Here is a 26,947-nt window from a genome sequence, read left to right on the forward strand (position 1 = left end):
AAAGCACAGGTTTAATTGGAGGAAAAAGAAGGATCTTGGCTAAGAGTCCACTGATCTCTAAAGGTGTTTACACAGGTAGACAGTGTGGTTAAAATGACACACAGGATGCTTGCCTTCTTTAGCCAGGACACAGAATATCAGAGCAAGGAAGTCTTGTTACAACTTCATAAAACATTGGATGGAATTTGGGTTGCCACAATACAAGGTGGTCAGGGTAGCATGGAGAGGCTGCAGAAGAGATTCACCATGATGTTGCCTAAATGAAAACTCTCAGTTAGCAGTAAAGACTGGATAGGCTGGGTTTATTTTCCTTGGAGCAAAGGCGGCTGCGGGGGAATCTGATTGAGGTTTACAAAATTATGAGAGCAATAGACAGAATAGATCATGAAAATCTCTTCCTCATGACAGGCATAGGTTTAAGGGCATTGGTTTAAGGTGAGGAGCAAGTAGTTTCAAGGAGATTGGAGGAATTTTTAAAAAAGAAAATTACCCATAGAGTTATAGATGTACTGAAGACTCTTCAGGAAGGGATGCAAAAATATTTTTAGTAACTAGAAGCTGGTCAATTTAATGGTGGGACAAGGGTTTATAAAGAATAATCAGGGTAAAAAAAAAATAACAAGCACTTTTTGAGCTTATAGAAAAAAGTAATTTACAAAATATATGGGATTGTGGGCCTTCAAAGTAAAGCAGAAGTTATGCTACAACTTTATGAAGAATGGATTGGGCCATTCATAGATGATTATGCCCAGTTCAAGTCATCGTCTTTTAGGAAAAAAATGAGAGTCCTTGAGTGGATGTGTAAGAGATTTACCAAAAAAAAGGTTCCAGGCCAGGAGTTTTAACTACAAGTTTGATTTGGAAAAGCTTTAGTTGTTTTCAGAGTTATACCACATTAACCAGGCCCTTCGGATGCGTACTTAAAATGCTATGGCATAACAGGCTATGGACCAAGTACAGGTAAATGGGATTAGTGTAGTTTGGTGTTTGTTGGTCGACTTAGACATGGTGGACCGAAGGGCCTGGTTAATGTGGTATAACTCTGAAAACAACTAAAGCTTTTCCAAATCAAACTTGTAGTTAAAACTCCTGGCCTGGAACCTTTTTTTTGGTAAATCTCTTACACATCCACTCAAGGACTCTCATTTTTTTCCTAAAAGACGATGACTTGAACTGGGCATAATCATCTATGAATGGCCCAATCCATTCTTCATAAAGTTGTAGCATAACTTCTGCTTTACTTTGAAGGCCCACAATCCCATATATTTTGTAAATTACTTTTTTCTATAAGCTCAAAAAGTGCTTGTTATTTTTTTTTTACCCTGATTATTCTTTATAAACCCTTGTCCCACCATTAAATTGACCAGCTTCTAGTTACTAAAAATATTTTTGCATCCCTTCCTGAAGAGTCTCACAATTGGCAGCTTCTATTCCTACAACACCTCTGAAATATCTAGAAAAGATTGATATATTATGGTTAACCTTTCTCCTAACTCCATCCCAAGTCCTGACATTTTTCAAGATTCAAGCACAAGTCTCCAGGATCCATTGCCCCAAATAATCTTCAGAAATATAATGTGATCAATACTGTCTCCCGCTATTCCTTCTGCAAAACATATCACCTCAAATTTTCTATATTAAATTCGGTTTAGCAACTGCCTGTCAATTCTACTGGTTTATGTAATGTTGCAGTTGATTGACATCTTCCTCAATGTTAGTGAAACCTTTGAGATTGGTATCATTAGTAAATAAGGAAATTTTATTCCGTGTTGTAATATTCAGGTCATTTTGTAGATTAAAAACATCAGCGACCTTCAGTGAGGTTTCTTGTATTTAGGCTTTTTTTATTACCCCGGCCTTCAATCAATTAAATCAAGAAAACAAGAAATATCAAGAAATCAATTATATCAAGAAATCAAGAAAAGCAGTTGCTCAAGATGATAAGGCAGGGCCTTTGGCGCTGGAAGGATCTTCCAATATCTTGGTTAGGTAGAATAGCTCTGGTCAAAATGAATGTTCTTCCTCGTTTATTACATCCCATGCGAATGCACCCTTTGACTTGCTTAGGCAAGCACTATGGAGGCTTTACAGTTGGCTTGGATCTTTCATCTGGCATCATAGGCGGCCTCTTATTAAACTGGCTAAATTGCAACTTCCACAGGGGATGGAGATTTGGATTTCCCACATTTTAAGAAATATCAGTGGAGTTCCTTCCTATCCTGTGTGGCTGACTGGGCTTGCCAGGAACCACGGTCAATCTGGTTGGACATAGATGCCTCCTCATCAATTTGTTGTTTATGGACAAGAGGACGACTGTTATGGACCATTGCAGAAACCCAATTGTCCTTAACATGGTTAAAGCATGGAGTATGATGCGACAAAGGTGAGGGCAACTTACAAAAAAAACTTGCCCTTTCACTCCTATAATAGGAAGTTAGGATTCTGGCCAGGGTCGATGAACTCTGGCTTTAACCTCTGGGAGTCTAGAAGAGTCACCTATTTGGGAGATTTATTTGACGGGGAGGTCATGATGACTTTCCAGCAGCTGAGTCAGAAATATGAGCTATCTAGGAGGGACCTCTTTCGGTACATTCAGGTTAGGGACTTTATACAGAAAAAGACTATATTGATGATTAGTTCCTATAAGTCGGATATGGAGAGGAGTGCGCTTCGGCCTATGGTCGCTCTCTCAGTCAGCACCCTCTACCACTTGTTAGGAAGCGATGTTTCAAAGGACGGTGAGTGGCTGTGCAGAATCTGGACTTAAAAATTGGGGGTGGAAATCTCGTCAGAGGCATGGAAAGATATTCGGGAGAACGCAAGAAAAATTTCAATTTGTAACAGGATGCAGGCTATGCAATTGAAGGTACTCCACGGGGCTCATTTGACACTGGAGCAGCTTGCGAAATTTAAGACAGGAGCACCCCCAATGTGCCCCAAATGTAAAACTGATGTTGGAACTCTTACTCACTGCTTATGGTCATGCCACAAGCTTCGTAGGTATTGGGGTGCCATAGCAAGTGTTTTGCAAGGGGTCTTGGGAACTGAGGTTAAGGTGGATCCGGTGTCCATTCTTTTGGGCTTGCAAATCTCCCTTGTTTGGACGCGCGTGGGAAGAAGCTGTTTCATGTTCTTTCATTCTAATGAGCTGGGTGTCGAAGAATCCCCCAGGACTCTTGGATGGCATAGATTAGTTATGGAGCACATCTCTCTGGACATCCTTATGAGTATGGTGCACCAGAAAACGGAACTGTTTTATACAACATGGTGGCCCTTTCTGAATTATAAAGATGCAGACTTGTCAGCTATATTGGTCAGGGCCTTTGCGTAGTCATGAGGACTATGTCTGGCAGTCGTGGGCCCCTGGGAGGAAGAATCCCAAACAAATACAGGTTTACCTACTGATGCTCCCGGTGGTGGGGAGCTTTGGTGTGATTGCGCTGATTGCAGTAACTTAATTGAATGTAATTTAATATAATGATTTAGGTTTTTTTGTTATTTATTGAATTGTAGCTTCTGTAGGTATTTTTCCCTCTCTCTCCACATAGTTTGTGGAATGGAGTAGTAGTTTGTTTACTGTTTTTGTTGTTATATTATAAGGTTATACTATTTTGTAGTGATTTTGTAATTTTGTATAAAATGTAAAATCTTTTTTCTCAATAAGAATATTTACAAAAAAAGTACCAGTGACCTTGGCAATGGCCTTTGCAGAAGGTCAATGCCTACCCTCCTCCAGTCTGTGTAACAGTTGCAGTACTAATGTCACTGGACTAGTAGCTCCAAACTACAGGCTCTGAGGATATTGCTTCAGATTCTTCCATGTCAGCTGATGGAATTTAACTTGAATAAATAAATCTGGAGTCTTAGTGATTGGTAATACGGACTATGAAACATTTGTTGATTGTCATTAGAATAGTGTACCTGCATCCCTAATATCTTTTAAGGAAGAAAATTTCCCATTTTGTACATGCAACTCTAGATCAACAGCAATGTAGTTGAATTTTCACTGCTCTCTGAAAAAGCAGAGGAAGTCGTTCATTTAAAATGGAAATTAGGAACGGGCATCACATACACATTATTAACAGAAATAAACCATTCAGCCCTTCAAGCTTGCTCCACCATTCAATAAGATCAGGGCAGATTTGTTTGTATTCTGAACTGCACATTCCCATTTACTCCCCAATAATTAACTCCTCTATTAATAAAAATGTTCCACCTTGTAGTATTTGCAACGTGGTCAGCCAGGTGGACCTCAGCATACAAGTTCCCTGACTGGAGCTGTCAATCTGGTCAAATCAGAGTGTCCTGACTGACACATAAGAACAGGAGTGTCTGTCTCACACCTGCACACACACAACATGGGTGCTGGGGAAAAAATAAGCACTACCGCAGTTAGGTGGCAGTGTGGGGGGTTAAAAAAAATAAGAAAAAGAGTAGGCAAAAAGAAAAGAAAAAAAGAAAAAAAAAGGAACAGGAATGTCCTGTTCACTCACAGCTGGATCAGTGTGAAGAACTCTCCACGTGGAAATAATGGGTGACTTGGTGAAGGGATATCAACCACTGGAGTTATTCCACACCTCAGCTTTAAAGTTTTCCAATGACCTCGCTTCCACTACTTTGAGGCAGGTTGAAACATGCACAACACCTGGATAAAACAATTTCTACTCACCTTTGTCCTAATTTTACAACAGTGCCCCCTAGTTCTGCACTTACCCACAAGAGACAACATCCATTGCATGTCCACCATCTCAAGATCATTCAAGATCTTAAAAATATTCAATTAAAGCACCCCTCGCTCTTTCAAATTCTATTGAAAATTGATCTAGCACATCCAATCTTTCCTCATAATAACTGCACATTTCAAGTACCAATCTAATAACTGTCTAAGGATGGCCTGGTGGCTCAGTGGTTAGCACTGTTGCCTCACAGCTCCAGAGACCCCGGTTTAATGCTAGCCTCGTGTGTGCAGTTTATACATTCTCCCAGTGTCAGCGTAGGTTTCTTCCGAGAGCTCCAGTTTCCTCCCATAGTCCAAAGATGTGCAGGTTAGGTTGATTGGCCATGCTAAATTGACCATAGCATCCAGGCTAGGTGGGTTAGCCACAAGGAATGCAGGGTTACAAGGGTAAGGGATAGATCTGGGTGGTCTGAGAGTCGGTGTCGACTCGATGGGCCAAATGTCCTGCTTCCATACTGTAAGAATTCTATGAAACGTCTTTCTCTGGAACGGTTTGCAATATATTTACATCCTTAAGGAAGGAGGCCAAAACTGTGACAGACGTCGTTTCACCAATGCCCTCTATAAGTGAGTGCGAGCAGCAGCTAAGGTAAGACTGTTTGTTTTAAAAGTACTTACCGGTAGCGGGCAGCGGTGTTTTTTTTCACTCTCTCTTCACAGAAAGAGCGGGAGCAGCAGGGAGAAGGGACGACGACCAGAGAGGCAGCCGAGACCCGGAAGCAGGTAGAGCGTAAGCTTACCTGGGTAGGTTTGTTTCCCCTTTAAAAGCGCGCAGCTGAAGAACCCGAGGCACTACGGAGGTAGTGCCTCCCACCCGCCCTCCTCCTCTAACCTAATAATAAGATCTGTTGTGGTAAGTAGGTAAGTGCTGAATCTTGCTTGTTGTATTCTTTAGACCCAGTTTTGTTTTAAAATAAAGGTTAGCTTTAGAGGGATGGCAATGAAGGCAGTGCAATGTTCCTCCTGCAACATGTATGAGGTGAGGGATGCCATGGACATCCCTGCTGATTACACTTGCAGGAAGTGCACCCATCTCCAGCTCCTCCAAGACCGTGTTAGGGAACTGGAGCTGGAGTTGGATGAACTTCGGATCATTCGGGAGGCAGAGGGGGTCATAGATCGGAGCTATAGGGAAGTAGTAACTCCAAAGATGGCAGATAGATGGGTGACAGTGAGGGGGACTGGGAGGAAGCAGCCAGTGCAGGGACCCCCTGCGGCCGTTCCCCTCAAGAACAAGTATACCGTTTTGGATACTTGTGGGGGGGACGACTTACCAGGGGTAAGTGACGGGGCTCAGGCCTCTGGCACGGAGCCTGTCCCCGCTACTCAGAAGGGAAGGGTGGAGAAGAGCAGAGCAATAATAATTGGGGACTCGATAGTTCGGGGCACAGATAGGCGGTTTTGTGGGAACGAGAGAGACTCACGTTTGGTATGTTGCCTCCCAGGTGCAAGGGTACGTGATGTCTCTGATCGTGTTTTCCGGGTCCTTAAGGGGGAGGGGGAGCAGCCTGAAGTCGTGGTCCATATTGGCACCAATGACATAGGTAAGAGGAGTGCTGAGGATGTTAGACAGGCTTTTAGGGAGCTAGGTTGGAAGCTCAGAGTTAGAACGAACAGAGTTGTTGTCTCTGGTTTGGTACCCGTGCCACGTGATAGAGAGTCGAGGAATAGGGAGAGAGAACAGTTAAATGCGTGGCTACAGGGATGGTGCAGGAGGGAGGGATTTCGGTACTTGGATAACTGGGGTTCTTTCTGGGGAAGGTGGGACCTCTATAAACAGGATGGTCTGCACCTGAACCTGAGGGGCACCAGTATCCTTGGGGGGAGGTTTGCGAGTGCTCTTGGGGGGGGTTTAAACTAACTCTGCAGGGGCATGGGAACCCAGACTGTAGCTTTAGGGTGCAGGACCTGGAGTGTAGGGAGGTTAGGAATATGGCATCAATCTTAAAGGAGGGTGCCTGTAAACAGAAGAGTGGCTTGAAGTGTATATACTTTAATGCCAGAAGTATTCGAAATAAGGTAGGTGAACTTGCAGCATGGGTTGGTACCTGGGACTTCGATGTTGTGGCTATTACGGAGACATGGCTAGATCAGGGACAGGATTGGCTGTTGCAGGTTCCAGGGTTTAAATGTTTTAGTAGGGTCAGAGGTGGGGGTAAAAGAGGGGGGGGGTGTGGTTTTGCTTGTCAAAGATAGTATTACAGCGGTGGAAAGGAAGATGGACGAAGATTTGCCATCTGAGGTAGTTTGGGTTGAGGTTAGGAATAGGAGAGGTGAGGTCACCCTGTTAGGAATCTTTTACAGGCCTCCTAATAGTCCTAGAATCGTTGAAGAAAGGATTGCGAAGATGATTCAGGAGAAGAGTGACAGTAATAGGGTGGTTGTTATGGGGGACTTTAACTTTCCTGATATTGATTGGGAAAGCTATAGCTCAAGTTCGTTAGATGGGTCAGTGTTTGTCCAATGTGTGCAGGAGAGTTTCCTGACACAATATGTAGATAAGCCAACAAGAGGTGAGGCCATACTGGATTTGGTTCTGGGTAACGAACCAGGCCAGGTATTAGAACTAGAGGTAGGTGAGCACTTTGGGGACAGTGACCACAATTCGGTGATTTTTACTCTAGTGATGGAGAGGGATAAGTGTGTACTACAGGGCAAGAGTTATAGCTGGGGGCAGGGAAATTATGATGCGGTGAGGCATGACTTAGGATGTGTGGATTGGAAAAGTAGATTCCAAGGCAAGAGCGTAATTGATATGTGGAACTTGTTCAAGGAGCAACTATTGAGTGTCCTTGATAAGTACGTACCTATCAGGCAGGGAGGAAAGGGTCGTGTGAGGGAGCCGTGGTTTAATAAGGAATTGGAATCCCTTGTTAAATGGAAGAGGGCGGCCTTTGTAAAGATGAGGCGTGAAGGTTCAATAGGGGCAATTGAGAGTTATAAGGTAGCCCGGAAGGACCTGAAGAGAGAGCTAAGAGCAGCAAGGAGGGGACATGAAAGGTCCTTAGTTGGTAGGATTAGGGAAAACCCTAAGGCTTTCTATAGGTATGTTAGGAATAAAAGAATGACTAGGGTAGGAATAGGTCCAATCAAGGATAGTAATGGGAAGTTGCGTGTGGAGGCTGAAGAGATTGGGGAGGCACTGAATGAATACTTTTCGTCAGTATTTACTCAGGAACAGGACATTGTTGTCGACATGAATACTGAGGCACGAATAAGTAGAATGGATGGCTTTGAGATATGTAGAGAAGAGGTGTTGGAAATTCTGGCAAGGGTGAAAATAGATAAGTCCCCTGGGCCTGATGGCATTTATCCTAGGATTCTCTGGGAAGCAAGGGAGGAGATTGCAGAGCCATTGGCCTTGATTTTTGTGTCCTCTTTGTCGACAGGAGTAGTGCCAGAGGACTGGAGGCTAGCAAACGTGGTTCCCTTGTTCAAGAAGGGGAGTAGGGATAATCCTAGTAACTATAGGCCAGTGAGTCTCACTTCTGTTGTGGGCAAAGTCTTAGAGAGAATTGTAAGGGATAGGATTTATGCACATCTGGATAAGAATAATGTGATCAAGGATAGTCAGCATGGTTTTGTGAAGGGCAGGTCGTGCCTCACAAACCTTATTGAATTCTTTGAGAAGGTGACTAAGGAGGTAGATGAGGGGAAAGCGGTAGATGTGGTATATATGGATTTTAGTAAGGCGTTTGATAAGGCCCCCCATGGTAGGCTACTGCAGAAAATACAGAGATATGGCATTGAGGGTGAGTTGGAGGTTTGGATTAGGAATTGGCTGGCTGGAAGAAGACAGAGGGTAGTAGTTGATGGCAAAGGTTCATCTTGGAGTGCCGTCACTAGCAGTGTTCCGCAAGGATCTGTTTTGGGACCATTGCTGTTTGTCATTTTTATAAATGACCTGGAGGAAGGGTTAGAAGGTTGGGTGAGCAAGTTTGCGGATGATACGAAAGTCGGAGGAGTTGTAGACAGTGAGGAAGGATGTGGCAGGTTACAGCGGGATATAGAGAAGCTGCAGAGCTGGGCAGAAAGGTGGCAAATGGAGTTCAATGTAGCTAAGTGTGAGGTGATTCACTTTGGTAAGAGTAACAAAAAGATGGGGTACTGGGCTAATGGTCGGATACTTGGTAGTGTGGAAGAGCAGAGGGATCTTGGTGTCCATGTACACAGATCTCTGAAAGTTGCCACCCAGGTAAATAGTGCAGTGAAGAAGGCATATGGCGTACTGGCTTTTATTGGTAGAGGAATTGAGTTCCGGAGTCCTGAGGTCATGCTGCAGTTGTATAAGACTCTGATGCGGCCGCATCTGGAATATTGTGTGCAGTTTTGGTCGCCATACTATAGGAAGGATGTGGAGGCACTGGAACGGGTGCAGAGGAAGTTTACCAGGATGTTGCCTGGTATGGTAGGAAGATCCTATGAGGAAAGGCTGAGGCACTTGGGGTTGTTTTCATTGGAGAAAAGAAGGTTTAGGGGTGACTTGATAGAGGTGTACAAGATGATTAGGGGGTTAGATAGGGTTGACAGTGAGAACCTTTTTCCACGTATGGAGTCAGCTATTACAAGGGGGCATAGCTTTAAATTAAGGGGGGGTAGATATAGGACTGATGTTAGGGGTAGGTTCTTCACTCAGCGAGTCGTAAGTTCATGGAATGCCCTGCCAGTAGCAGTGGTGGACTCTCCCTCTTTATGGGTGTTTAAGCGGGCATTGGATAGGTATATGGAGGATAGTGGGTTAGTGTAGGTTAGGTGGGCTTTGATCGGCGCAACATCGAGGGCCGAAGGGCCTGTACTGCGCTGTATTCTTCTATGTTCTATGTTCTATAAATGACACAGCATCCTTACCTGTATGTTCAATTCTTCTCTTAATAAATGATAGCACCACATTTACCTTTTTAATAACTTACTGAACTTGTATTCTAATTTATTCTGCATGCATGACAACACCTAGATCCCTCTGCACCACAGAATTCTGCAATTATCCATTTCAATAATACTTTGTTTTAAATTCTTCTTGCCAAAGCGAATAACTTAATATTTTCCCACAATTTACTCCATCTGCCAGATTTTCATTTAATCGCACAAGTTTTCTCTAGTGATCTACATCCTGGTTATCGTTTCTTCATAATATGTTTTCTTTGTTATACTTTCCTACCTAGCTTTGTGTCATCTGCAAATTGAGCCACAATGCCTTCAGTCCCATTCAATCAAAACACTCCTTGTTCTTCTCAATGCTGACTATGACAGGAATGCCCACATTGCATCAGAGAATAAAGAACATTTCACTGTTTTCTGTCCTTAAATCAACTTTTTAAATCAAAACTGACATTGATTTTCCATGACCTATTTTAGTAGCTAGCCTTTGATAGAGTCATAGATTTATAAAACACGGAAACAGTCCCTTTGGTCCAACTTATCCCCGCTGACCAGATATCCTAAACCAATTTGCCAGCCCCATTTGCCTGCATTTGGCCCACATCCCTCTAAACCCCTCCTATTGATACTATGTGACATCCATTCATTGTTATCACCTCTTCCCATTACGTGATCAAAAAAATTTTATTAAATTAGTTTGGCATAATCTACCTTTTAAAAATTCATGCCTGTTCTTTTAAACTGAAACATCTCCAAATGCCTGTTAAGTTTTACCCTGATTAATGTTATCATAGAATCCCTAGTGTGGAAACAAGCCATTCGGCCCAAAAAGTCCACACTGACCCTCCAAAGAGGATCCCACCCAGACCCATTCCCCTACCCTATTACTCTTCATTTCCTCTGACTAATGCACTTAACCTACATATCCCTGAACACTATGGACAATTTAGCATGGCCAATTCACCTAACCTGCACATCATTGGACTGTAGGAGAAAACCCATGCAAACATGGGAAGAATGTCTGTGTGGACTTTGCACAGTCACCCATGGCTGGAATCAAACCTGGGTCCCCGAGTGCTGTGAGGTAGCAGTGCTAACCAATGAGCCATCGTGCTGCCCATAAATGTTTCTAAAAGCTTGTCCACTGATCTTAAACTGATCAGGTTCTCGTTACAAGGACTGAATAAGAATGTCACATTTGCCACTTTCCATTACTCTGGTACCTCTCTAATATCTAGGAAAGATTGAAATATCATGAATAGCTTTTCTCCTATTTCCACTCTAAGCTCTCTGAGCAATCTGGGATGCAAGCCATTTGGACCAGGTAGCATGTCATTAAACATGGCTAGCTATTCCAGTACATCCTATTGTGTTGTCATTGTAGTAACAGTGCAATATATTGTTAAGGGATATGCCCATGATATCATTACCATATCACAGTATGTGTCAAATGGTATAAATGTTGCACACTGCATCTTACAGAGTCCTCTTGCAGCATGACAAATTGATGAAACCAAGCTACAGTGCATCCAAATTGCTTCACTTGAGCCCAGACTGCAAGTGCTTGTGATTGTAGTGTACAAATAAACGGTCTTTTTAATTCTTTAGTTCTATACGACTCACCCACATTCATATGTTACAGGAGACAACATGGATAGATGACAATCAACTATCATATCACGCCATATCCTGCCTGTCCAATTGCATTGCCTCCATTTCCTCTGCCACTTCAACTGATATTTTGTCAGCATCCACTCGTTCACAAAACACGGATTTAAAAAATCTTTGCCCTGCAGCTATACGAATATCATTCTTTTGTCCCTAATAATCTCCAACTCTGCCTCCTCCCTGCTTACCATTTACATAAACAGAAGATTTTTGTCAACTGTCATTCTATTTTCATATTCTATCTTTGCCAGTTTTATTTTCCTCTTCACTTCTCCTCTTAACCAGGATGGAGAAGATCAGGTCTCTGGGTGTGACTGAATGGACTGAAGCTCTTTCCTCTAGGAAAGAGAAAGCAAAGCAATAAAAGTTAAAAGGTTTTTAATTGGGTAGACACAAGAATATATGTTTCCACTTGGACACCAAAACAAGGATCCTTAAGTATAAGATAGTCACCAATAAATCCAATAAAGGAATTCAGAAGAACATAAAGAGTGGCAAATATGTAGAACTTCTTCAAAAAAAAAAGGAGTTGAGGCAAAGAGTAAAGCTGCATTGTTAAGATGATGATGGAAAGAAATAGATATAGATTAGATAAAATGGAGGAGAAAGCTTATGGAGAACATAAGCACCTGAGACCACCTGAGCCAAATAGGCTACTTCTGTGATGTTCTTGGTGATTATTGAGGAACTATCACAGCTTGCCTTTCCCAGTGGGGAACCATATGTCTTCTGCTCAATGGCTCCATCAGAACTCTTCAATCAAGTGCCAAGATTTAGAGTTACAGACCTGGTGAAGCCTCATGTCACTTCTGTCGAGAGGTTGGTGGTGTTGGATTCCCATTATCAGGCCCTTGCTGCCCAAATCCTTTTAACAGGCAGTTATCCCCGATGTCCGGAATCAGACATCTGTCCTTTCAGCTGCTTTTCCAGTTTCCCTCATCATCATGTCCACTCCAATCAACTCCATTAAATTTCATCCAAGCTTTCATGTCAAATACAGTTAGTGCAGCTAACAACATGGTAGAGCTATTAATTTCATCAGGGATGCAGGATTAGTAGGGGTGTGGGAAAGAACATATAAAGATCAGGTTGCAAGATTAGTAAAAGCATTATTACAAAACTTTTACATACAGAGGATCTTGATGCCATGCCAGAAGAGCCGCTAATGTTTGTTAGAGAGCTGGCGATTGTCCCATGCTTGTCCATCTGGAAGCTGCCCTCCGACATAGAGTCTGCATCATCATTCTATATAATTCCATAATAAATCATGTGTTGTCAATTGCTTTCCATCATCAACATAACTTAAGCTGTAAGTAAGAGTGCGTAAACTCAAGGGCTCTGAATTACTGAAAATTGAAGTTAAAGTTCCATTTATCTTATTGCTTATTCTGAGTCTGGCAAAGCAAATTACAAATAATACATTAATTATAAATAACTAGTACAATTCAGTCTAATTAGAATAGTTGTATTTGTTTTAAAAAAAGGGCCAAATACTTAACATTTTTAAAACCATTCTGACAAACTACACTTCATTCTAAATAGGAGACTGCTTGACATTCAATCATCCAGAACTCCAGTTTCAACCCACTAATTTTTATATAAACCTTGATTAAATAAAACACTGCTGAATCACTGATTAATAACAATAATGTGCATGTGTCGACGGAGTTCAATAAATTATGGTAACAGCTCTTGTGTCAATTACACTAAAGCATCATTTCTCTTCTAAACCCTACAAATAGATTGTACCAGCTCTCTCGAAATGGTTTAGAAGGGAAAAGTCCACAGAAAGAAACTCTGCCATCTTCATTCCACCAGGATATAATCTCATGTGGCCAATTTAACAAAGTTAGAAATCACACAAAATCAGGTTATAGTCCAACAGGTTTTTTTGGAAGCACTAGCTTTCGGAGTGCTGCTCTTTCACAATTATGAAATACCAGTGCTCCAAAAGCTAGTGCTTCCAAATAAACATTTTGGACTATAATCTGGTGCTGTGTGATTTTTAACTTTGTCCACCCCAGTCCAACACTGGCTCCTCCACATCATGGCAATTTAACCCAGTGAGCTATTAATAAAGAGTCACTTCCTATTCTCAATATTTTACCAGTTTCATGTATGGATGTCACCATGTAAGGTAATTCTTGGGGAGAGACAGTGTGGTGAAGTCTCCTTCATGGGTGTGCATAATGGTCCACAAATGAATCACTAGCAGCAATGGCTACTTCTGTGACTACGTCAACATTGATCAAGGGTACAACTCCTCAGTCACCAGTCCTTGGTGCATAGGTGCAACCTACTCTTCTTCCTTTTGAATGGGTGCTGCTTGTAAAAGGTTGCACAGTTTCTGCCATCGAACTACACAGGGTCAAGTTCCACTTTCAGTCCTGGCAACAGGACAGCATACTTGTTCAAAAATTCTAGTCCTGCTTATTTCTGCCCAAATCCACCTTTCATATTTATTTTATTTGGATTTCTGAAAAAGAAATTGAATGGTAATATTTATTCATTCTGTGGGATGGGCACAATTTTAGGAGGTCATGGTCCATTTTTGCTTTGTGACCTTGCTTAATTGAAATAATTTAAATCTCATGTTCTCGAAGTAATTAGTAAAACAACTAACCATCTAATGTGCCTTAGCTAAAGATTAAAGCTTGTTTACATGTAGCAATGAAAGCACAAATGCTTTTAAGTCATGTTCTCAATGTTTGAAGTTAAAATTAAACTTCAATGTGACACTTCTGGCAGGGTAGCCATTTTAGAATACATTTTAAACCCACTACCTGTTCACAAACTTCAAACTGCAGCTTCTAAAATATGAGAGAATATATTAAGCAAAAACAAATTGGACAGATGTGATGAAACTTAACTGTGTTGAGAAGTTATTTGTTACTAAGCATGAACTGACACAGACCAGGACAACCAATAGCAACCTAGTTCATCCTGCATGTCTAGGTGGAGTCTTTGATATATTAAATGTAAAAATATGTACGCTTCACAATCACAGATCACAAGTGTTTGGGGAGTAGGTGCAAGAGGAAAACAAAAGGATGTATCAGCAGGTTGGAGGCCAAAGGCATCTGTTCTTCTTGGTATACAAAGTTGACTGAAAGAGGGACACACCTTATGAAGTCAGCAGCTCTCAACTCTTTCATTGTTCAATAGTACCTTCCAAACCTGCAAGCTCTACCATCTAGAAAATCAGTGGTAGCAGACACACAGGAACACTACCACCTGTAAGTTCCCATCCAAGCTACACACCATCATGACATGAACTATATTACCCTTAATACTGTCAAAAAGTACTGTGGATGTAGTTATAGCACCTGGACTCACGTGGTTCAAGAAGGTAGCACACCACTGCGACCTCCCCAAGGGAAATTAAGAATGGGTAATAGATTACATTGGCAAGAAAGACCATAAGATACACAAGCAAAATTATACCATTCAGCCCATTAAGTCTGCTCCTCCATTCAATGAGATCATCTAATAATCCTCAATTTAACTTTTCTGCCTTCTCCCCATAACCCTGGATTCCTTTATAGATTTTTAATCTATCGCCCAATTTTCCCCATATCCTGTGAATTAACGTAAAAGTGATAGTGGTGAATTTTAAAAATCAGACTCCAAACTGAATAGAGAATTCAATTTAAAAATATTAATGAAGTCTCTTATCTCCATAGTATGATGCTTAAAGTCCCCAGTAATCACTGCTGCAATGGTGGTGATAGTACACACACATTGAAAACTAACTCCTCCCATCGGTCATAGGAATGTTTAATCTTTAGGCACTGGTCTGTTTACAAGTCACTGTTTAACCTGCAGAACCACATCAATCGCTGTTACCGAATGTGAGACAAAGGTCACCTAATTCAGATTAATGAAAGCCAAATTATTGAATGAAAGAGCAAAGTTACCAACTACATCTTCCTTACCTCTGGAAATGCAGGTACTGACTTACTCAGCCGTTTCATCCTTTTTGACTGTAAAGATGTGTTTTCTGGGGTTGTTGGAATACTGGAAACTAAGCAATTATAAACAGATCGTAATCCAAATGTATTCAAGAAAATCATTTGAATGAAGCAGCATATGAAATACTTTTACAGACAAGAAGTTCTACAGCTTACAACACTAAAGTATACATAGAATACATTCCCAAAATCCAGCCAAAATAAGTATCAGCAATCATGCTGGGATTACCTTCTCATTACCTACTCCAAACCCTGCATATCACCACATCACCTCAGTTTCTCCAGCTGACTTCCTCAATAGACACAGTATTCAAAACAGAAACCAAAACAAAGTATTTCGAGATCAAGACAAAGAGAGCCAGCGAGAGATCAGAAGTGGGAGCATGATAAGGCACTGGAGTCACTAATGGACATCTTGTTAATACTGAAGCTTAATGTGTCAACGTGTTATTACAAAAACAAAAAAACAATGTAGTTACCATTGTCAGCACTGAGCAGCATTTCTTGGTTTGTAGAATCTAAGGTATTAGGCACTGTTTGACAAACAGAAGAATACTACATTTTAACAATACAACCAAAGTGAAGATGTAACATATGGCAAGCCAGATACAGAGTAAAAATTTATTTATTATATACATTTTTCAGCTTTAAGACAAAACAAATTACTATAATTGATGAATGATACTATTTATGCTTCTGATATGGTTAAAGTGATGGATTAATAGAATTAAAGTTTTAAAGTTTTAAACAGAAGGATAGAACAGTTGATAAATTAATGCACTCACTTCTTGAGGAGATAACATGGATATCTTGCAGACTTTTGTAAGTTTCACTTGTGCGCGAGTTTCTTTTCGAAGCCAAAGATGACCCCTCTTCTTCCTCACCTGTTAGAAAGGAAAACACAATGACAACTTAAAATGCTACATTTAAGGAATAACTTCTCCACATATTGATTAGCATGATCAGAATCTGATTTATCTCCATGTAGGACTTTTTTGTACTCAAGTGGTAAAAAGTATTTTCCCACTATAGATCACATGATATTGCTAGCTTAGATACACTACTTGTCAGTTCCAGCACTACAACCAGTGCTTTTAAATCTTCCACAGACTTTACTCCAGTATCACCTAAGACAGTAACTACTGGAATAACAATTTCTAAGGAAACTGAATTGTGTGCACAGAGCTTAGAGTCATTTTACATTGCCTTTAAAATATAGCACAAATATTTCCATTTTCTTCCAAATTATCTGCTTTCATTGGACCAACTGGCTGGTCATCTCTTCAAAGAATATCAATCACAGCTGTAGGATGGTGGTCCAACAATTACTCTGCCCTCAGTTGCACAGCTGCTGGTCAGCACTATACCATAATCGAACAGCCAAGATGGAAAATTCTAAAAGAAAGCAGCAAATTTAAGTGGCACCCCTCACTTTGGTATTCCAAAATACCTTAATTTAGCTTCAGCTCATTCAGCACAGTGACTTTAGACACCAGCTGATGCAGAATAGATGAACTGAATGTTATTATGGCTACTTTGCAAAAGCACTAGCTTACTCATTAGCAAAGTTTCAGGACATGGAAATTTTCGAAAGTTTACACTGGTACATATGAGACAGCATATATGCTTGTGTCATATGTTACATAGTTATGCTTGTATACTAATTCTTGAAGTTAAAGAAAAGTGCAGTGTATTAACATTATGTACCAATGAATTTTCTTTATTTAGATGTACATAATGGAGGGGATCTTTCTGGAAGATTGGACAAAGATTCTTAGAAGCAGGTGAATGCAAGACAATTTCAATATATGCCATTATTTTAGGATTCATCAGTCCACGTATTAAACTGTGTCACTTCTAGTAGTCCAAATTTCACAAAAACAGAAGAATGAATACGATGCCTAAGCTACAAATCCAGTAGTGAAACTCTCACAATCATTTAGCATAAAAATCTGGCCATTCAGGGGAGTTGTGAATCAGTTGGGTTAGCAGACACTAGGATCTCTTCACTCTGTGCACCCAACTTGGGAGAAAAAGTTCAAATTCATGTTCATGTTTCTTCACCTAGTGGGATAAAATCTCTTAATGTACTTATTTCTTTTTTTAAATTTAAAAATAATTATTGGCATTTAGATCACAATGTGGTTTATTGTGTGGAAGACAGAGTTCATAAATCAACATATGGTGAAATCAGGCATTTTATCAACTGAAGAGGAAAAAAGAGTGAGATACAAAAGGAAATATTTTAAAACTTTGAAGGGCAAATCACCATGATGTCTTCTCAACAAACCTACTAGCAGATTACTGTTCATAGACAAAAAAAAATGGTCCATGACCCAGATTTGTACAGTGGGAGGAATGTACTACTGTATTTTCTACGTAGCACTAAGTTTACTGATTTATGTATATTGGAATACAATTCAGTCAATTTGTTTGGCTGTGAAGCAGAAAATGTGTTGAAAAATAACTAAATATATCCTGCCATTAAAAATCAACAGAACCTACCTGACCCCCTTCCCTCCCTCTTCCTTCCAGTCCAATTGGATCAACCAGTGAAGAAACCTGCTCACAAAACGATCTAATGATTTATTATGATGTGGATTTCTCTTTTTCCAATGCCAGTTGAACTTGGCATCAAGTCAAAAGGATCTCTAGCAGCAGTGAGGTCATCAAGCTGAATAAGCAGCCAATCTCATTGAAGTATTCTCATTAACAGCAATCCAAGAAGTAAAGATGGAATTTTACAGATTGTCCCAATTATTAATTTCACTTGAAATGTGAAATTAAAGTGGAAGCCAATATATCATAAACCTCTTTCACCGGTGCCAGTCACTCCATTCAGGGAAACATCTTCTGATTTAGTCAGGAACAGAAGTGTATGACTGTGATTGAAGCAGATAAGGGGACCTAGAGGATAGAAACATCTACCTCTACAGATGTCCAACAGGTTTGAGGTCCAGCCCAACATGTTTGGGCAAGCAGGTACGCTACGGTGGATGTGCATATCAGAATGTGTGTTTTGTATTCTGCCACCAAGCACTATTTCAATGGCTGAAATTTGTTAATTACTGATTATAATCCCAGATCATTTCAAGTGCATCATTTTATTTCCATTAAATTAACAGTACATTCCTGGATGTTTGGTCTTCATGTGAGGCATTTTGTAGACCTCTACACGGAATTTTATTTGCCTTCCTACTGCCAATTTCCAAGTATATGCTAATCTTCCTATAGCTTATTTGTTCATTCAAGTTAGAAAACTGACACTAACTTGTTCTTTTTGTGACACTGCAATGGGATTTTTCAAAGTCTGCTTAAAACACTAAAAAGTAGCTAAGTCAGCAGTTTGTCTTATTTTAAGGCAACATAGCAAAAATGTGTAGTACCATCTAAGTTTTGCACTGAAGTATCATCCCAGTCAAGCCCTAGAATATGCTTGACCTTTAAACCTTCTCACCTAGAGGGAATTGTACTGAGTCCCATATACTAATACCTGGCCAAAGAAAATTCATTAAAAATGTTGTTAAATTTCAGAATCACCATCACCAAATCACTTGTTATTTGTATTACAAGAAATCATTCCACATTTACTTAACAGGAGGAAATAGTTGAACTTCTGTGACATCATGGCAAATCAACGGGAAAGTGTCATTATTTCTGATTTGAAACCAGGCTGGCATAGGATTGCACTGAATTGTTTAGAAAATTAATACTACCACAGAGTTCCCAAAGTTAAACCCAATATCTACATAAATCAAGAGAGGATTGGTGGAATTACATAATCAGATAATCAAGATCAAAAGTGGATAGAAAACCTAAACCGATCAAAAGGGGGAAAAAAAGGAATAGAATAACCCACAATGCCAGTAGAAACAAATGAATGCTGATGCTCACTGAGTGAACTTCTCCAGGTTTCAGCATGTAAGTGGTCACTTCCTCTTGAGTAGTCTAACAATACGTTTTTTGATGAAGCATCTTGATCAGGATTGTCCTGTGCACCTGCCTTGAAACTTTCCATGGATTTTTTGGTAGGACTATCACCATTTTCCTTGAAGATGCTTGTTCTAGTAGTTCCAGATGGAAGATTTAACTCCATTTGAAATTGGTCTTGCAAATCAAAACCTCTGTTATCCTTATTTAAATCTATTCCTAGGTTTTCATTATATTTAGACCCTTTGTCATTTTTAATAGATGATAATTTATCTTCTTCAACTGTCTTCAGATTACCATGGATCATGTTGTCCAATGACTCAGAATTGTTCAAATTCTTTTGGGAAATGTCATTTTCCTCTACAAGTGGGGAACGTCCTGCAAATAAAGCAAGATTTTCTTCATTACTGCTCACTTCCTTAGATGATATTTGTTTAATTGATGAGTTTTCATTTTGAAAAGATTTTTCAGGTGGTTTTAGAACATTTGGAATTTGGCTTTCTAATAGCTTTTCTGAAATATTGTCATCTTTATTATTTCCAATTTTGCTGTAAGTATTTGGTCTGCTTTGGTTTATATCTTCCAATAAAGATTGTGAATTGGTCATTCTATCAGCTGATTCATCACTTAGCATGAAAGTCTGGTTGTCTGATAGCAAAACTCTCTCATGTTTATGCTGTTCCTCAATAAGTGACGTTTCATTTTCATCTTTTTCCTGATGTCTCCACTGCAATCCAATGTTCAAATTATTTGACTCCTGTGATTTTGGATCACAAATTATTCTCTCTTGAGCACTTTCCTCTACTTCAGAGGAGTGTTTCTGGAAATCATTTGAAGTAGACAAAAGTTCATTTTTATTTAAGGCATTATTTGCTGTCTTCAATTTTAATTTGATCTCTTCAGGTTCTGTCGGGAGAACTTTGGGAAAATATTTGGTGTTAAATCTTTTTTTATCAGGTTGAGATTCTCTCTGTTGAAGGATCTGTTGCATTCTTTCTTGGACACTTGGTCCATGACACTCCTCCGTTTTCATACTTTCGTTTTTGGAAAGATCGTCAGGATAATTAGTTATCGAAGGTTTTGCTTCTAATAGCATTTTTTGCTCAGTATTTGTTGCTATTTTCAAGATGGAATGTTTGTAATCTGAAGTGTTTGCAAGCCCCAGTTCAGCATCATCAAGAGTTTTAGTTCCTTTATCCCAAAAGTTTCTTAGGTTTGTGAAATGAGAGAGATCTTGATGTGGATCATCTGATGTGTTGCATATTTTTTTCTTTATTGAAACTATAGTGAAAGGCTTTTCATTTTTCTCCAAGTGGAAATTCACCTTAGTTGAATTTTCATCATTATTCGATGTTTGCTTCAAATCTACGGCTTTAACGTGACTTTTATCTTGTAAAACATTGGTTTCTTCTTCATTCTGCTTAAGTGAACTCTTTGTTTTTGCTTTGTTTAGCGTTGTGTTTTCTCTCAAAGCTGACTGACCATCATATACAGGTACATCTATATGTTCATTTGACCCTTGCCTTGCTTGTTCCAAGAAAGGATTCTCACGTGTTGTAGTTATGTGCTCATTTCCATCAACAGATTGCTGTTTTTTTATTTTGGTGCAGTCTAACTCTTTTTCTACTCCATTGTCGAAAAGTGTAGAGTTCAAACTTGCAGTAGTCACTGCATTGGATGCTTTGTTTGCTGATTTGTAATTAGATGACTTAATATCAATGGTGTCTTCATTCTCGGCTGACTTTCTAAACACTGCATTCGCAAAACTATTTTCCTGGTATGAAGTTCTGTGTTTTGAAGAAAGTTTTTGAAAAGCGTTAAGTGCATCCTCTGTTATATCACTGACACCAGACGTTGGTAATGTTTTAGATTCTTCTACATTTAAACTAGTACTTTCTGATCTTGATTCAGTCACTTGTATATCATTTTTATTAGTAGCAGCAAGTAAAAAGTTGACATTTGAAGTTGCTCGAGAGTCTGACTCTCCATTGGCACTTACATTTGCTTCAACTCTCCCTTTTTCAGAAACTAATAGCCCTTGTTTTGACTCATCTCGTTCCAGTCTGATATGCTGCTGTTGATTATTGGAAGACTTGATTACATTCTCCGAGATTGGATAAGTGCTCTCAAAACCATTTTTTGTTTTCATTTTACTTTTCTCCTCCAAAACTATTGCTTCTGGAATTACAGATTTGTGAAAAATGTTCACCTTTGTTGGAGTCTGAACTTCCTTTGATTGGATTCCTTGTTCTCCTGATCTTTGGATTTCACTGTTTACGTTCTGCATCTCTTGAAGGCGTTTTGTAAATATATCAGAGTCAGTATGTGAGAACTCAGTATCTGGCTTTGCATTTAATGGTAGCTTGTTCTCTACTATCGCCTCAGGTGGAGTTTCCACTTCTTTCAACCTTTCATTTACTGATGGCATTTCTTCGCTTCTGGTGAACCAATCCAATACCTTGGATATGGATTCGTCAGCTGCCTTCATGTGCTCAGCAGTATATTTATCAGGCATTTGGGACTGCGCAGAGTGAGCTTCATGTCTTTGTTCCATTGATGCTGTCTTGAAGAGGGGCACCACAAAATTAACATGCTTACCTTGGGATATTTTTGCAGGCTGCTGATTTGAGACCTGAGGAGATTCAAATTCAGTGTGAGGTATCTGCTTATCTGCAATGAAATACATAGAAATGTGTTATTTATTGTAAGGTAGGAAACCAAATCAATGGATTTTAAAATGGTGACATATTTAATTATCAAGCATGAGACCATAGATTCAAATTGCTATTAGTAGATGAATGCTCAACATGTTCATGACATTTTTTCTATTTGTTAAGAGTGATTGACCCATTTAGTTTAATTGGGTTAATACCTTTGATACAATAATAGGCAGAAGGTCACACAAACACACTAGCAATCATCTGTTGACGTTGTCAACTTATTCTAAGCTATGGTTTTCAAAAACATTTCTAAATAATCAAATCAGCTTATGGACATGTTAAATAACAAGGCAACTTATAATAAAAACTGCATTTTTAAATATATTGTACATCTGTTATTCCATTTTAATAGACTACAAGAAATGCATGCTAAACAACAGATATCAAATATGATCCAAAAGTAACTGTAACAGCTGGCTGTCAAGGTTTTGAGCTATATAAAAAAAATTAATGTTGAAGAATACAATTTCACTTTACATAATTAAAAAGTATCATAACGTTGTTAAATATTATGAAAAAAATAAACAATTCAATTTGCTTACATAAAGTTAACATAAAAGGATTGCTTTCTTTGGATTCTCTTCAAAGATTATTAGTGTGCTTTAAACTATTGTAGAATAATCAATGCCATAATTCTATTATACGTCTGTGAACAATCTACCTCAAGACAAATGCATTTATTTAGCACTGTCTAAAAGAAATCAGATAGGGGTAACTAACAACTGCAGTTCACAAACTGTCAAGTTTAATGGAAAGAAGCACATCAATTGTAACAAATTATAGACAACATTACAGGAGCTGGACAGGAGAAGATATGCATTAGAGAGGCATCATTGTGACAAAAATAACCTATCCAGCAATCCTTTTTATTGTGGAAAGGAGAAAAGCCAAAGATGTAAATGCCTTTTGTGTAACTATGCCATGAACAAGCAAATCTATTAAGCATTTTATAGAATATCCATATATACATTCTGATTAGATTAGACAATAGTTTGGCAACAAAATTTTGGTACTCATTTTTGTAAAGATATGGATATTAATGCTGCCAAATATGACACTTGCAAAACCATATAAAGTAGCTTGTTTTAAGCAGTTCCACAAATTTCAAAAAATAAATACAGAGTTCAATGAGAAAAAGAAGAAAGGAGAGAACTACTCCAGGTTAATCGGAGGTGAACTGCTTTTCTCATCAAGGATCAACTCATCGCCAAAACAATGGCAGTTCTGCAATCTGCTTTGGAACAACACATCAAATTTCAAGCAACAAGTTTCAGCAATCCAGTGTCTTCCTAAGCAATGGGCAGTGCTATTGCCCAAAGTTGTTGCGAGTGGCACACATAAGAGAATCTAAAATGAATAAATTAATTTTAAAACAGTCATGAAAGAGCAAATAAAACTCAACATGCACACTGTACATAAAGCACAAGTGTGTTTTAAGTTGCTTCACATGTCCATAGAACTCTAGGCTTTTAAGTCAGAATTTAAATTTGCCATGACAGTTATTTGCCTCATTATCCATGATATTGCTTCAGCCAAAGATAAATTGAATCTCTGATTTAACTGGTTGCAAAACTTGGATGAGATGGTCTCTATGTGCAAAGTCAGGCTTTTAGTTGGACCCTCGCAAGACAAAAGCTTTCACCTCAGATTGAAGGTACATACAGAATTTGCTGCTCCCTTCAAAGTCAGCAATTATGCTTCAGAAAAGAAATGCAATTTTTGGGGAATCTACATTTAATGTTTTCTCTATCATACGCTTTCCAAAACAATGAGCTCCCAATCCTTCATCTACTGCGCTTTGAACATCTGTATAAGATATAGTTCATGTAGTTCATTAACCACTAACTGTCCTTTTAGGCCTAACAATTTTCTTCACATTTATTTTAAGAGTCAGATAATTCATGTTCTAAAATGTTTACCAGAATATTTGACCAACAAACAAATGTTATTGTTCCCAGTAGTAAGTGGTGAAGTGATATGTTCATGCCCGTTCTTACACAAGTACTTGTTTAAACAATACTATCGCATTTTAGCCTTCTTAAAATAGGTAATTTCCAAATGCCTTCCTTTTGTTTTGTCTTACACTTTTCTCCCCCAAAAGAAATTGCAACAATTTCCTAGATTAAATGATTTTGTGAAAGAAAGATTATTTTTTGATCAAATAAAATCAGCGTGTAACCATACCACCAGTAGATAAGAAAATAATTGACAAATGGTTGATTAGATTATTTTCCTTTTGTAATAACCATCTTACCAACACTATGATTGGCCAGATTTGATGCAGAATTCAATCTCCTGTTGACTTTATTTTCTATTAGAATCTCGCCTGTGTCCATTTCACGGACTCGATTAGTTAGTTTACCAGAACCAGAACTTGCTAAGTGATTATTTGTATAGTTTACTATATGTGAACTTGTTGCTGGGATAGACTGAAAGTCTGAATTGGACATAACATCATCTTGATCCATGTTCAATGGGTCTTCTGATAAAAAAGATAAATGACTCTGAGGCCAATGGGTTTTCTGCTCATCTGGACTTTCATCTTCCCTTGCATTATCCATGCCATCTGCATTTTCTTCAATAGTTTCCTCAGAATAATCAGTGTCTAGAAGAGAACCTTCACCAATTTTGGAACTCTTGTTTTCATTATAAAATTCTAGTGTCGGCGATCTCTTCTTTTCATCCACATTTGTGGAAAATCTGACTTGCTTCAATCTTTCAAGACTATTGGGTGCAAGCAATTCTTCATTGTCCACAACTGCATTAATCTCTGCTAGTCCTTCTGGAATGGTTTGAGGAGAGGCTGCGATCTTCCGTTTCGAGTCCTGAACACTGACTAGTAGAATTTCAGAATCATTGGAACTTGAACTTGGGCTATGTTTCAAAATGCTTTTTTTAGGAGTTGTAGAGTTGCTATTAAAACCATTTTGATTCAGGAGTCCTGGTGCAGTGTGATGTTGATCACTGGAGGGTATAGAATCTTGCAGTTTATAAGAAATAGTCCTTGGTTTTGGCACTGGGTGATCTTCTGAATAAATACCATCCTCTGCAAGAGATGGTTTCTTAGTTTCAAGAAATTCATTTGAGGAAGTTTGCAATCTGGAAACATTTTCCTTTGGCTGAGATAACTTCTCTGGAAGAAAACAAGGGTATACAAGGGCAAGGATAAAGGCAATTTTAACAACTATAGAATAGAAACTAATAGCAAATTACATCCAGAAGGCTATACGTTTTAGAGATTGTTAACTGTTTAAAAGCAATTCAATATCAAAAAGTAATATTTTCTGAAACCTGAAATTCAATCAAAAAGAATGGATAATACAGATAAAAATTTAAAATATGTAAAGCAATTATAAAAGACACATCAACCATAATTTGTTATTGTTATTTCTATCCATACACAACCTCCAAGTAGTCATGGTGTGAGAAGCACAATAGTGTATTAGTGAAGTGAAAATCAGATTTAACGTTAAATTGTCCAATTTACATTTTCAAAAGTTCAGTTATTTCAGTGGTCAACTGACTTTCAGACAATTGATTCAATTGTACGTTTAAAGAAAGAAGGGGATCATCTAAATAATAGGTATTTATATTCATAAAGAAAATTAGGAAAATGTAACCTTAGAGAAACAAGTGAATCACTTAGAGTGGAATTAGAATAGCCCCTAAAAGTTATAAAATAACCTGTGTACACTGACTGAAATGCTTCAATTCACCATATCCCTTCACTCACCTCCTGAAAATTTTCAATCATGGCTCGCACTCAACAAAGGTTTTCATGTATTCATAACCTAGGCATTTATACAAGTCTCTCATCTCTACCTCATAGCTTACACACTGCCAGCTATTCAAGCATAACATCTTATCAGCCACACAGACTGCACAACATATTTAAGACATACAACACTTCCTCTTTTGTAGGATAAAGTGATGCACAATCAATCAATCAACATCGGAATCGAAAAGGGTGGCGCTGGAAAAGCGCAGGTCAGGCAGCATTCCAGGAGCAGGCGTGTCAACGTTTTGGGCATGAACCCTTCATCAGCTCAGATACTGATCCTGTGAATATCATAAGGAAGGAGCAGGACGTGGTGAGAAACTGGACAAGTGGTTTATACCCAAGAGAGATGGCAAGGCTAGACCAAGTATCCTGATGAAGGGCTCATGCCCAAAACATTGGCTTTCCTCCTCTTCAGATGCTGCCTGGCCTGCTGTGCTTTTCCAGTGCCACCCTTTTCGATTCCGACTTCCCCAGCATCTGCAGTCTTCGCTTTTTCCACAATCAACATCGACAGGACAGTCTGAAGGACAATACACTGCCAGCCATTATTGGAAATGACAACTTTTTTTAGGCCATAACCACAAGTGGGTCTAAAGTCATTGAAGATAATCCTCTAACCTAATTCTTCCTCTCACGTTCTATTTTCTTTTCAACCCACAATTGTCCCTGATGTGAAACACTGACAGTGCAAGAATGCACTTCTTCATTTCCTTCTTTCCACTCACCACAACCTTACTTTTACACCTTTTCCTTTTGGGGTATTTTGCAAATGTAACCTAACAGAGCAAGGTAGGAACAGCAAAACAATAGTGAAGATACATCATCACCTGATCTCACACTCAGCCATCAGCTCAGATACTGATCCTGTGCACACACTTTTGTGAATATCGTAAGAAAGGAGCAGGATGTGGTGAAAAACTGGAGAAGTGGTTTATAGGCATAAGCCCTTCATCAGAAACATCGATTCTTCTGTTCCTTGGATGCTGCCTGACTGGCTGTGCTTTTCCAGCACTACATTCTCCACTCTGATCTCCAGCATCTGCAGTCCTCACTTTCTCCAAGTGGTTTATAGCCAACAGAGATGGTAAGGCTAGTCCAAGTGTCAATAAAGTGCAAATGATGAGCCAGCACCAGCTGACAGAGATTTGAGCTCATCCTTTCAGACAAGGAAGTGGTGGCTAATTTTATTAGCATTAGTACACTTGTGTAATGAATAAAAGCAACTATCTCAGTTTCTTTGGTAGCACAAATAGCAGCCGCT

The 26,947-nt window shown here is 39.1% G+C and overlaps 1 protein-coding gene across 4 annotated transcripts in view; it reads right to left on the minus strand.

Moving 5' to 3' along the window:
- Nucleotides 1-26,947, minus strand: part of LOC140481474 (synaptotagmin-like protein 2) — a 123,116-nt gene that overhangs the window by 29,002 nt on the left and 67,167 nt on the right. The window contains exons 7-13 of one of the 4 annotated variants that reach the window (XM_072577715.1): nucleotides 24,160-25,038; nucleotides 21,784-21,855; nucleotides 19,150-19,563; nucleotides 16,041-16,139; nucleotides 15,735-15,788; nucleotides 15,220-15,308; nucleotides 12,416-12,529 (exon numbers count right to left, since the gene is read on the minus strand). In XM_072577715.1, coding sequence (XP_072433816.1) covers nucleotides 12,416-12,529; nucleotides 15,220-15,308; nucleotides 15,735-15,788; nucleotides 16,041-16,139; nucleotides 19,150-19,563; nucleotides 21,784-21,855; nucleotides 24,160-25,038 — 1,721 coding nt within the window. The remainder of the gene's footprint in view (nucleotides 1-12,415; nucleotides 12,530-15,219; nucleotides 15,309-15,734; nucleotides 15,789-16,040; nucleotides 16,140-19,149; nucleotides 19,564-21,783; nucleotides 21,856-24,159; nucleotides 25,039-26,947) is intronic. The other 3 variants (XM_072577717.1, XM_072577716.1, XM_072577718.1) reach the window with 3 other exon arrangements.

This window comes from Chiloscyllium punctatum, chromosome 9, assembly GCF_047496795.1.
Source record: "Chiloscyllium punctatum isolate Juve2018m chromosome 9, sChiPun1.3, whole genome shotgun sequence".
Taxonomy (NCBI): Eukaryota; Metazoa; Chordata; class Chondrichthyes; order Orectolobiformes; family Hemiscylliidae; genus Chiloscyllium; species Chiloscyllium punctatum.